Raw genomic sequence first — 12636 nt, 5'->3', positions numbered from 1 at the left:
GCCGCTTGCCGGGTCTCCGGGCGGCGGCAGGCCCGGCCTCCCGGCAGCCTGCGGCCAGGCTCGTGCCGCGTTCCGGCTGCGGCAGCCGCAGGCCGGGTTCACCGACCCGCACAACGCAGCGCGTGTTGGGACCCTTACGAGCCCTGCTTTGAATGACGCCTTTTTTTTAAAAAGTAATTTAGTAACGTTTTATAGCCCATCCCCAAACGAAGCCTTAACTAAATCTTATTTCAGCTTCAGGCTAAAATCTTTATTTCTTACATTGGCAAAGTGGACAATATGCATAGAACAGAATGAGCATAGAACATCTTCCTCCGTAGTGAGTGCGTTGATAGAGTGGAGAGCTCCTTGAGATAGGGTCCTGGAGTTACACAGTCCTAATGAAGCAGGAGAGAAAAGCATAAATCCCTGTGGGACCACGCTTAACCCATTTTAATTTGGTTTCTACGTGAAACAAAGCATAAGTTATTGGCTTCTTTACCCACTAGTCCCCTCTGATACCTTGGAAATCCATTCTGATAGCAGGACAGACGTCTCAAAGTTAGTAAGCATCTAATAGCAAGTATCTACAGCTTTTGAGAAAAAATCAGCAACTGGTTAGAGGAGATAAATGCTTTTTTATTATTATTATTTTTTCCCCCTCTGCGGGAAAGGCTGCAGGATGAGCTCAAGAGTTAATTGTTTTCTCTGGCTTGCTTGCTTGCTGGCCACTTAGTTCACATTGTCTGACCAAGCTGCATGGAATTGGTTGTAGCACAGAGCTGCCTTTTATTTCCAGACTATTTGTGGCCAGTTCATCCTTTTTCATTCTTGTCTAACTCTTCCCATTAGCATAAATAGCTCTTCTCTCTGTTTTTTTTGTTTTGTTTTGTTTTTTAATAGATGGTGACTTTGTTTCTCTCAGCCTTCATTTTACTAGAGCCTCTAAGATGGGCTCTCCATTTCCTTGAGCCTTCTCAGGACCTTCCCCTGGACATTTTGCATCCCAATTTCTTGTTGTATTTCTTTCTGAATGTCTTTCATACTTAGGTATGTTGAGTAGAAAAAGAAAAGTATTTTCTGTAAGTGGTTAGATGAACATCTAATTTTCTCATAAAAATAGAGAAAAGAATTTACTAACCTGCCTTCTCTAGACAGTCATAACTTGAAATTTGCCCATCCCCCAGTTTATCATATCAATGATTTGAAGATTCTCTTGCAGAGCCAAACTCTGGCCAAAGCTCTTAACTGTCCAATGAAATTCAGCTGAGCTACACCATGTGAGCACTCAACAGCTATCAAAAGATGAGCATTGCATCAAGGACCTTTGGGGCAAAACCTTTGTACAGTGCTGGAATGGGATCTGAAGGGATGTTTTTAACAACAGGAACAGGTAGAACAACCACTCACGTTGGTCTGCAGAGGTCAATCGACATTAGCCATGTCAGAAACTCCTGGTTCAAAACATCCTTCAAATCTTCTGAACCTTCCAGAGAAGTAAAACTGCAAGAAATGTGCCATGCCATAAAGACAGAGGAAAGGAAACCACCCAAATGTGTATATAACAATCTTACTCCAATTGCATCGAGTTCACAGGCATATTTTATTTTCCTTGTCTTCTAATACCTTTGACTTAGTGCATTGCTTGCCATCTTGTCAATCCTATCAACTTTTCGCTTTTTCTTTCCCTGTTCTTGGGAAATGAGACTGTTCTGCAACATTATCAGTGACAGTGGGGAGGAACTGAGGGATGAGCTGATTTAAGGAAAGAAAGCCAGGAGGATTTCTTTCTCTCTTCCTGGGTTTCAGTTGAGCATGATTCAAATTAGACACCTCAGGCTCTTGTCTCAGTTCATCTTTCTTCTTTGTTCACCACTTCCTATCTCCACAGCCAAGAGGATGCATTTTCTTCTTTTCTTATTTTTCAGTACTGTGTAATTCTTAACTAAATTTATTTGTATATATATAAAAAACCTTTTAAATCTTAAAAGGGAGTCTTTCATCCCTCTATATTCTGAAACAGCCAAGTACAAATCTCTGCCTCCCAGCCTAGATCAAGGATTAGTTAACTAAAAAGATCTGAATCCATACGGCATTTTCTTCATCATCTTTTCCTCCAGGCAGCACTTAGATTTTTGACAAGGTTAGTCATTTGCTCCTTAACAGAAGTCCCTCTGCTGCCTCCTGGGCAGTGCAGTAGAGCCATGAACTAGGAGAGACAGTTTGAAGGAAAGGACACTATGCTCTTAGTAACTGTTTTTCTGTTCTGTAAAATAGAAGTGCCAGTGAAGAAGAGTGAATAAAGGTACATCTTGGTGGCTGGGGGGTGTTCCCCTAAGCATAGCAAAACAACAACACAACAACAAAAAATCAACAGAACCTAGTTTTGACATGATGCGATCCTGCTACAGAACACTGCTTTGATCTTGGTCAGTCTGGGATATCTAGCACTGAATATATCTGTCAGGCTTAGGAGATGAGAAGGAGCAGTCCTGTACCACCCCCCGCCCCTCCCATACCCCATGTCCTCTCTTAAACCCAGCAGGCATCAAAACAAAGGCAGAGTGAAGCAGGATCTATGCCCCAAGCCCACAAAGGGAAGCCTTTGTTTCTGAGGACTTTTTCACCCCACAAATTGTGGTTTTTATTTGCAATTAAGGAGATTAGGGGAAACACTGCATTTTTTTTTTTAAATATTATTAAATGAGGCTAATCAAGCTGATTAATCTCTAGCACCAAAGGTGTGTGTGTCATTCTCCCTCTCCTTCCCTCCCCCCCCAGTCCTATGTAAGAACAGGTTAGAAAAATATCTGTCAGGAGTAGTTTAGAGCAAGCTGATCCTGCCTTGTAGGAGAGGTCAGACTAAATGACCTTCTGAGATCCCACAAAGCCCTTGTTTCTTTGATTCTGCATTTTCAGTATGACTAGCAATTCTCAATGTCTGATTTTCTGGGTGCTTGGCCTTAACACCTCTGTGAACCATAACAGTGCTCATTTCCCCCACCCCTGGGTCATCCCCTGCACGTTTGTTTCTAAAGCAGTTTTCATGCAAAGGCTGTAAAAGACAACAAATGCCCCCAGATTCTTGTTCTGGGTGACTGTCCCATGACTCCCTGTAAGTTAGAGGTTTCATTCTCTTATCAAGAGACACTAGAATTGTGCCTGAAGGATGTGAGCCATGTGCAGTAAGTGCCTGTTTTCCTTCCTGACACAATTTTGGGACTAATCAGCAACAACCTGTTAGGTTTTGTAAAATCCCCTTCATGTTAAAGAAAGGAAATGTTTCCCTCATTTGTTGGCTTTTTTTTTTTTCTTTTTTTAATAGAAAGTGCCTGAGAACAGATTTTTGTTTGGACTCAAGTGTCTAACCTTCTTTTTGAACATTTGCGACATGAGGTAAGATTGGGGGGCGGTGAAACACGCTATTGACAGGCCATGGCTATGCTGACACAGCACAAAGCTGTGCAACACAGAGATGGCACTCTCAGCCAGATGGCTTGGGAAATGAAGGTACTAGCTGGAACAAGAGAGAGCACCGTATGGACTAAGTTACCTTCCTGAGAGGTACCTTTTAAGAACTAGATTGCATCGCCATCATTCCTGTAACCAGCGTAGATACATCTGAATAAGACTGCAAGTGTCTCCAGTGACATAGATCAAAAACAAACTGGGGAATTCCTTGAGTCACTCGGGCATCTCTCCTGCATAATTTCACATTTAGATCTCATGCTTTTCATAGTAAGAGCGTGTAGCAATGATACAATGGAATAACTGTTTTGTTTATTTTTGCCCTGTGAGACGATTTGATCAAATCAAAAACGTTTTGCAGGAATGTATCAGTTTCATCCCAATTTTCACTGGAAAGTTTTCTTTTGTTAGGGTTTTGAATAGAATGGAATGGTTTTATTAGGTCAAAGCACTTCAGTTTAACTTCTCCATTACTGTAGTGTTAGTATGTTGCAGGAATGGATGTGCTTCAGCCCTGTCGAAAGACAGCACTTTGACTTTTTTAAAAGTGCTGGGCTTTGATGAGGCTGTTCTGATACTTTGAAAGGGAAAAAAAAAATCAATCTTTTCTGTTTCTGAAGTGTGTATTTCGTGAGAAATTGTAAAGTTTTAGAAGCTTTTTTGTATTTGTTATTTTTGTCACTCATGAGACAATTGCAAAATATGGAATTCCCTTTTGAAAACAGAGGTCTTTTTGTTTTCCTGTGCTGACAGTGTTATCACCGATTTCTGCCCTAAAACATCCCTTCAAAAATTGAACACTTGGGGACCTCATCCCTCCCTTGGGGACCAGACTTCGTCCTTATTTCCTATTCTGCCAATCTCACCTCTGATTTTTCTTGTTTTTTAGAAGCCAAGCAAAGAAGTCTTTGGCTTCATGGTTGCGCAGGTCCAAGCTTTGGCCATTCACAGCTGATGCTTGTGGCTCAGCTTCTCTCTTGTATGTTTCAATGACGTTGCTGAAAAGGCAAAAATGGGAAGAAGGACATCAGCCTGAGATGCCACAAGAGGGTGCTGAAATGCTGCTTTTCCACAAAACCCAACTCCTTCCCACTCCATCTACCAAGCATACAGAGAAGAAGGCAGTGTTGGACAGAGAGGATAGTTGTGCTGTGTGCCGACAGACAAGAAACGCTTCAAGGACTTAAGGAAAAAAAAAAAAGGAAGAGAAAGTCCCCAGAGAATCACTGCTGCAGTCCAAGGAAAATATCCTCAGCTCTACATTATTCTGTAGCCAACAGTTGCCTGACAACAGCTGTCAGTTCAAATCATGGAAGCGTTGAAAGTCTATGTACTTACTCGCTTTTCTTCTCTCGCCTGGCTAGCAACCATTCCACAAAGTTCTTCTTCAGCATGTTATCCATTGTGCGGCTGTAATCACTTGCCAGGGTGGCCTCAGAGTAGCGTTTTTGCACTGGTCTGGCACTGGGAGTCCTTATACTTATGCTACAGTAAGAGTACAGATAGAGTGATTCTTGCTCAGACAAGAAGCAAGCACTATGCAGAATTTTGCTTGGGTTGCATGGGATTGCCCACGCATCCCCTAAGGTCAGCAAAGTTTTGTGATCACTTTTAATTCTTTTCTAGCACAGGTGATTGTTCCTGCATTGTAAAGTGAAGAGTTAACTAGAGAAGGAGCTAGCAATCTCCTCATCCATTTTTCTGGCTGCTAACACATTTGCAGCTCACATTTGACTTCTCAGGAGGAGATGAACTTGGGATATTTGCTGACGTCTGGAGTCAGAGTAGCTTTCCTGCCATAGCCTGACGGATATAGACTTTGACTAAGTGTTAAGACACTGAGTATACACAGATTCCCTTCTCTAGTGAGCTGCACACATAGGGCCAAGGGAACCTCTTCCTGTGTCCTCAAGAGCCTGAGGGGTGGACAGCAGGAGACGAGGTCCAGAACTTGAAGCCAGTGCTGGTCTGACAGTGTAGACGTACTTGGTGGCTAGCTAAGTTAGCAAAGGATATCAAGGCTGATCTTTTTTTAGTGTTATTATCTGGAATTGCAGCAGCTCTTGCTGCTCTGATAGGGTTTCTTTTAGATCTTCTCATGTGGTAGTTGGAAGTTTTGTGGCAGAAATCAGAGGAAGAGATGGAAAGTCTTTATGTACCTGCTTTATATAACTGGTCACATTTTCAGAAACTTTGAAATATCAAATGCCCCCTAGCCGTATTCATGGGAGACAATTACATTTTGTTTCTAGTTCCCAGCCAACCTTCACTTCCTGGTTGCCTTCCAGCTTGTTACTCCCAACCTGGAGCAATGTAGTTTTTAGGGAAAACTTGGGAGTTCTTGGCTCTGGCTCAAAGGCTTTAATTTGAGACCTCTCTTATCATTTGCTCATCTCTGTATGCTTTGCTGTCTTTCTATTATCCAAGAGCTACCTCAGGACTCATGTTCTCACCTATTTACCAAGATGCCAAGGGAAATAGTCTACTTGCCTCCAGTAGGAAGCTGGAAAAGGCTCAAAATACATTGTGGGTTTTCCAAAACACTTACCCTGAGACGTTCTCTTCCATCAAAACAAAGCTCAAAGAAGCAAAAAGCAGAGAAAGAACTTTCAAAGACATCATTTTCTTGGCTGATTTCTCTGTTCAAAAGCAGAGGGCAATCCAGATGCTTGGCCCCTGGGATACAAAAGTGACATGACAGTGAACCCAGGGAGATGGGCAATGGTTAGGCATGTGCCTGCACTTGTAAACATGTTTCTTTCCTTGTCCTTGGAACAGCTTTCTCCAACCTACAAAGCTCTCCTTTGCCATTCACAGTTAAGTTACTCTTTCAATAACAATGCTCCTTCACCACAGTGGCGTCTATTAACATCTGTTCCCTATACTTTTATTGCAACCATCAAATTAATTGTGATTTGCCCATTCGTGGAGGCGAGGACATTGTATTGTTCCACATTTACAAGCTGACCCTGTGGGTACCTCATTGTGCTTTAAGGGTCAATTCAATCTTAAGTGTGTGAATGAGAACGCACGTTGGATCAGGCAATTCAAGAGCAAACAGGAGTTACATCACATCCTGCTTATCCCATACTGCAGTTCTGCAGGATTTAGCAGCCTGATCTAATTCCTGGGAAACTTTCTGTAGGGATGGATAATGCCTTACGTCGGGACTGGTGCCAGAGTCAGTGAATATCTGTTATGAAAAATATCTCAGGATAGTGACGGAATTTGATCAATTCCAAGATTTATTAGTTTCAAGCTGTTCCTAGTCCTCATGTCCACAGTTCAGCTCAGTAGACCTTGGACATTTGAGCTCTTAATAACTATTCCAGCTCTGCAAACTCTGTACAAAAATGGTTTTGATCAAGGCTCACGGATGTATTTTATTGTCTCTCACCTCACTCTTTGTTATCAATATTTCTGGAATCTGCATTGTACTGGAGAACTACTGTTAACAGGAATAATATAGTAACAAAACCAAGTCTAGATCAGGACTTAGGTATCCCATCCTTCAAAAATTCATTCATACATTAGTGAAACTTTACTCATAAGTAGCAATTTGCATTCTTACAACTGCCCAATTATTATTTTGGAGAAAACAAGAATTTGTAAGTTTGGATGTTGTTCATAACTGAGGCTTTTTTGTTTGTTTGTTTCTGGAAAACTGTGACTTTTTTTACAAATGTTTTGGCCTATATATAGGCTGAATACTAAATGTGTTACATTATCTCAGAGATATCAAGTTGAGAGGAATACTTTTAAAAGCAAAGGTGTTATATATTGAACAGTGGCAAAACCCCTGAAATATTTACAGCTAAAGCAGTAAGAGGCAAATAGTTACAGAGTGTATTAATATGAAAAGTAGGTTTCGTTATACAGAAAGCCAAAGAGTATTTTAAATGAAAGTTGAGAAAAGTGTCATGATTAAATAAGCTTTCCCTCTTATTTGCTATTCATTACATATATCACTGTAGTTATGATGATGAATCTGAAAATAGTTAAGTCATCCAAGGATATTGTTCTGCTTAAGATAATTATTTATGAAAATAGGAGAGGACATATATTGTACCCTTAATTTTAAGAAAGGGTAGCACTTATTCTCTGCAGAATTTATCTAAGCAGCAAGGAAAAACAGTCTGCATTTTCGGAGATTGTAGAGAGACCATTCCTGAATTAATACAAGACCCCTTTGCCTGTATGATACTCAAATCAAGCTCAGTTAGTCTCGCCTGGAGTGTCATTTACTGCTAACTGTAACTGTCATTACACTGTTTTGATTTTACAATTTGATTCCTTCACAAAAGGAAGAGTAGTATCTACTTGTGGGATCTTTACTACATGAAGGTCTTCAAATCCCCTGTGCAATACCGTCTGCTTTGGAAGAAGAGTTATCCCTGTTTTATTCATAGCTAGAAGGATACAAAAAGCAGCCAAGAACCAATTTCTCATCATTTCCCTGTGTAGAATATGTTTAAAGGGGCAGATCCCAGCCTGAGACTTGCCATGTACTGAATCATCTAAAATAACAGTCTTTCCCTTTACAACACGGTGCGTACTGCTATAGTTCTTTTCCACCAAACCTATCAAGAAAATTGCTAGTCTTACACCACTTCAGGAAAAACTCAGCCAAAGGTACAGCTTGTTCCTACTCTGCTATAGATACTGCCTGACACTGTCAAGCACTGCTCACTCTCATCTTAGGAAAAAGAATAAAAAAAAATATAGACTGATATAGAGCTTCTTACCTTTCTACTCCACTGAGGCTGCTCAGAAGATTTCGACCAGTTCTAGTGCTCAGAGGAGATCCTTCAGAGCCTTTATAAACATTAGCAGTGTGGGACCAAACCCACTTCCATGAGGTAAACAGGAAATCAAGCACCTACTCAAAGTAGCTCAAGCCCACTTAGATCTGCTTCATTAGGTCCATTGACCTGCAGAGCAGGAAAATAACCTTTAAAAATATGTTTACATTAATGGTAATTACACATTAGTATATCGCAAAATCAAGAATGAATGTGTATTGTGGACATAATGCATATGGTATTGATCTAAACCTTAATTCCACATAACACCTCCTTCCCCAGCAAAAGTTTTATTAATATCCATCTCTTCTTTTGAGAAGCATGAGAATCATCTTAGAGAGATCCAGTTTGCTGCTTCTCTCTCTTAAAGTTCAAATAAATTCGCTAAAACCAAGAGCTTCGATTGTTATTTTTGTCATCATCAGCATTGAGTCTGGGCAACCTGACTGTGGTCTGCAACCTCCTTGTGCAAACCTAGATACTGAAAGCTGTATCTATCCCCCAGAATTTGCAATCTAAGAGGACAAAATTTGGGATGGATAGCAGCAGACAGGAAACTATTAGGAAATAGTGAGGCAGCGTTGGTTAACGAGATGAATGGTGGTGGCACAGCAGCAGCCTATATGGGATCAAGGATGGCAGCTAAGTTAGCCTGAAGCACAGCAACTATTTTGACTCCTGTCCTGAACAAGTGAAGAAGTGCTTTATTATGGTTCTGTAGCTGCTGGAGGTGTGTGTCAGTAAGGCAACTACTTCATCTTGCCCTTGTACAGCTGGATTTAGGAGAGCAGATGTACCCCTGATGTTAATTATACCATTAAAGTGTAAGGGGTTAAACCCCACTCCCACCAGTTCTGCTGTGATCGTATGCCCGGTAAGATGTTCTCTGTGGTGTCTGACCTGCCCTACCCAACCCAAGTCCTATTTGGGAGAAGACCTGGGCCTACTGCATTTTAGTATGTGAGTTCTGGTCAGGGGCTGCTCCATGGGTGTCCCAGCTGCTCCAGGATCCTTGTTGCACCCAGGTTTAATCTGTTGAAGGAACAGAGAAGGATTATCTTTGTGCTATTTTAACACACAAGCTAAGCTCTATTTGCATCTTTTCTGAAGCAGTGCCTGTGGCTGGTTGTGCTGACTTGTAAAACATAGTCCTGCCTGTGGCTTAGTTCCCCTAAGCTGCCTGAACTTTTACAGGAGGTTATCCAAGTTACAACCTTCCCCTCAGGTCTGCCAGCACTTGTTTATGGAGTTCAGCTGAGCTGCTTGGAGCAGTAACCCTACACACCTGGATATAGGAGGGATATGTGTGCCTATTCTCCTGGGCTTGGGCTGGCTTAGCTACATCATGGATTTGTGCATGAAAGCAGTAGACTTTCTTGTTGGGCTGCACAAGAAGCAGACCTTAGTGGAAATGTATATAATGTAATAATGGCAAAATTGAAGTATATCAATGATTTCAGTGTGGGAAAGGGTTTCACTGTGCTAGCACAGTGTCCATGATGTAACTTGTCCTGAACAAATGCAGAAATCCAGCATGATTGAGGTACATGTCTCTGTGTAAAGCTTCCTACTTTGAAATTCCTTCCTGAAACATACTTTTTCTGCCTTTTTTTTTTTTTAATTAAATAGAATCACAGAATATCCTAAGTTGGAAGGGATCCATGAGGAACATGGAGTCCAGTTCCTAGGTCCTCAAAAGACCACCCAAAAAATCAGACTATGTATCTGAGAGCATTGTCCAAACACTTCTTGAATTCTGTCAGGCTCGGTGCTGTGACAGCTTCCCTGTGGTAAAACTGAGAAATGTTGTTGAGAAATGCTGCTGTGACACACTATCAGGTATAGGTTTGCTTCAACCACCACCTGTCTTCCTACATCAGGAGTGCATAGAGTGCAGAATGAGCATGCATCCAGCTTACTGCAGCCCCCCTTGGCAGAGCAAAACTCTTGCTACTCTGTAGTTACACAACTCCCTGGCACAACCAGCCTCTTGGGCAAAAAGTCTTGCATCTCTATTACATTAAGATAAAGGATCAGAAGGATATTTTTAGGGTAGATTGAGATTTCAGTGCTATTAGGGAGTAATTATTACTTTCACAGGAACTACTTAACATTTGGTTTAATCCTTTAACTATTAGTACACACACATGCCAGAGTGTTCAAAAGCTTTTCACCCATGCAAAAGCGTCATGCCTACTGTACTAAATGATGCACTGTAATAGTTAAAAGTAACCAATTCACACTCCTATCATAGTTGCTAATCAATAAAGCGGAGTAGTTTAACCTGACATCTTTATTATGTGTATTCTAGGTACTTCACTCCTAGCCAACTTGGATATCTTGTTTCTCCAAAGTATAACCTATTTGTTTTCCTCTCATTAACTGCCTCTGTATGATGTGAAGTTAATAGAGTGAAATAAATATCCAGCAACATTAAATGTTGACCCACTGTTCACAGTTATGGTTATTTCAAGGCATCTGCTCATGATCCAGTTTGGACAGCAGCATCACTCTAAAGTTTCTCACAATCTTTCAGACAATAAATAAACCAAAACCAACCCAAACAAACAAACAAACAAAAAAAAACCAGGTACACAGATTCCTAAAGACAGACGGGCACTATCTGCATTTCAATATTCCATCAGCATGATATCCACTGATCAATATGTAAAAGGATGAACCTTTGCCTGCCAGTTCAGCTCTGAAAAGTGCAGGGGCAAGGACTGAACTGCGGGCATAGAAAAGGGCCATGTGCCCACATTTGCTTTTTTTCCAGTGTAACAGAGGGTCTAATTAAAGATGCAAACCTTGCTCCTCTCTAGCCTTAGCCCATTACAGCTATGATATGAGATAGCAATGCTATCCATAGCATTATCTGTGATCTGCTACATTCTCTAATAACAAGTTGTTTCATGAGCTTCAGCTGGATCTTGGCTTGGGACAAAGAGCACTTCAGATTAGGTTTCATCCAGCTGGGGCAGTTGTCTCCCTGCACATTAAGCAAGAGAGCTGGTGCTGCCCCATTTCACCATATTCTGCTGCAGAGCGCTTAGTGAGTGTGACTTAGTGAGACAGAGTTCTCCTCTTGTCTGTGGCAGACCTGGCTTGAAAAGTTGTTTCAGGAGTTTGGGAGTGTTGGGAAGGTCACAGCTGTGCTCCTGAAACAGTCCTGCTCTGCTTTGAGACACTGGAACATCTCAAGGGCAACTTTGATTACAAAGCATTTCAAATATTAGATGTCCCCATAATCATGGAAAATAGGTCTTGAAGTGACCTTAACAGGTCATCCATTCACTCCCCTGCTGCCAGATGGGGTCAGCTCTGTTTAAACCATTCTGAATGGATGAGAGTCTGATCTGTTCCCAAAAATTTTCAGAAATGGAAATACTGTGAACTTCCCAATAAATTTCTTGTAGTATTTAGCTGTAACCTCACCTTCAGTGGCACAATTTACACCTCTGTCTTTCCCCAGTGGATATGATGAGTAAGGTTTTCCCTTTCCCTCTGGAGTAGTGCTGTCTAGTTGCTGTCTTGTGTGGCACCAGTTAGGGGATCTCTTCTGACAGAGAAGGATTTCAGGTGTTGCATGTGACATGTGAAAATAAGACTTTCTGCTCCATTTTGTTTGCAAACATTAGGCTGATCTGAGATTCCTGGCTGTATCCAGCTATGATTGATCAGTATTAGCATCTGCTCTACTCCTCAAATCACAGGGAGAGAAAGGAAGAGAGGATTTTTAGTTGTTGTTTTTCCTCCACCCTCATCCTCTCACTGAAATCACAGACATTGGAACAGCTTTCAAACTCCGGTCCTCGTTCAGGACTGTTTCTGTTCTCAGCTTACCTTAGCTGCTGTCAAAGGAACAGAGGCTTGAGGCTTTTTTGGGGGGCTCATTTCTCTCCCTAAGATACCAGCTATGTTGTGCAGGGATGTAACTTCTACATGCTTTGTTTTTGCTCATCCTAATCCACCTTGGCAGACCACAAGGTCCTGAATATCAGCTTCTTTGTTCCAAGCCCTGATCCCACAGCACAGATCCATCTTTCCCCTCTCTCCTCCAAGGACTGCTTGGGCTCTCACTGCCTGCTCATAGCCTCGGCCAACATACATGGGTCCTTTATATCAGAAGTAGCAAAGACTTCTGCCCTATCCCAGGTGCCAGAATTCTGTCAGGAGACTCAGGTTAACCAAAATGCACCAAAGGCAGCTTCAGCTCTAGCTGAAGGCAGAGAGCATTTGTCTGGTTCCTCATCGCATCCCTGGTGCTTAAACCTATCCAACATTCTCATTTAGCTGCATATGGGACATGAGTGATGTTCTGGCTAGAGTTACAGCGGATCTTTCAAGCAATGAGCATTATTTCATCCTCTCTTCTGGGTTCAAACCT

At 41.7% G+C, this 12636-nt stretch overlaps 1 protein-coding gene across 4 annotated transcripts; it reads right to left on the bottom strand.

Moving 5' to 3' along the window:
* Positions 1-179: 179 nt before the first annotated feature.
* Positions 180-9295, bottom strand: GIP (gastric inhibitory polypeptide). 4 transcript variants are annotated; one of them, XM_080565013.1, is made up of 7 exons: positions 8502-9295; positions 8193-8378; positions 5996-6123; positions 4786-4932; positions 4314-4445; positions 1390-1482; positions 180-377 (listed from the first exon to the last, which is right to left on the bottom strand). In XM_080565013.1, the coding sequence occupies exons 3-7, from the start codon at positions 6067-6069 to the stop codon at positions 368-370; spliced, it is 456 nt and encodes a 151-aa protein (XP_080421139.1). In that variant the 5' UTR covers positions 6070-6123; positions 8193-8378; positions 8502-9295; the 3' UTR covers positions 180-367. The 4 variants fall into 4 exon arrangements, with proteins under 4 accessions (XP_080421139.1, XP_080421140.1, XP_080421138.1 ...); XM_080565014.1 differs by having other exon boundaries at positions 8692-9295; XM_080565012.1 differs by having other exon boundaries at positions 8193-9295.
* Positions 9296-12636: the final 3341 nt, after the last annotated feature.

Source organism: Anser brachyrhynchus, assembly GCF_964034855.1.
Source record: "Anser brachyrhynchus genome assembly, chromosome: 22".
In the NCBI taxonomy this organism is placed as follows: Eukaryota; Metazoa; Chordata; class Aves; order Anseriformes; family Anatidae; genus Anser; species Anser brachyrhynchus.
This window is presented reverse-complemented; position numbering and strand designations above follow the sequence as displayed.

Bases quoted from the DNA above. Each gene is read 5' to 3' on its own strand.
- GIP (XM_080565012.1), bottom strand. From the start codon at position 6,069: ATGATGTCTTTGAAAGTTCTTTCTCTGCTTTTTGCTTCTTTGAGCTTT. The intron at 4,933-5,995 runs GTAAGTGTTTTG...CTCTTACTGTAG, and splicing joins ATGGAAGAGAACGTCTCAGG to CATAAGTATAAGGACTCCCA. The intron at 1,483-4,313 runs GTGAGATTGGCA...CATTTCTTGCAG, and splicing joins AAAAACAAGAAAAATCAGAG to TTTTACTTCTCTGGAAGGTT.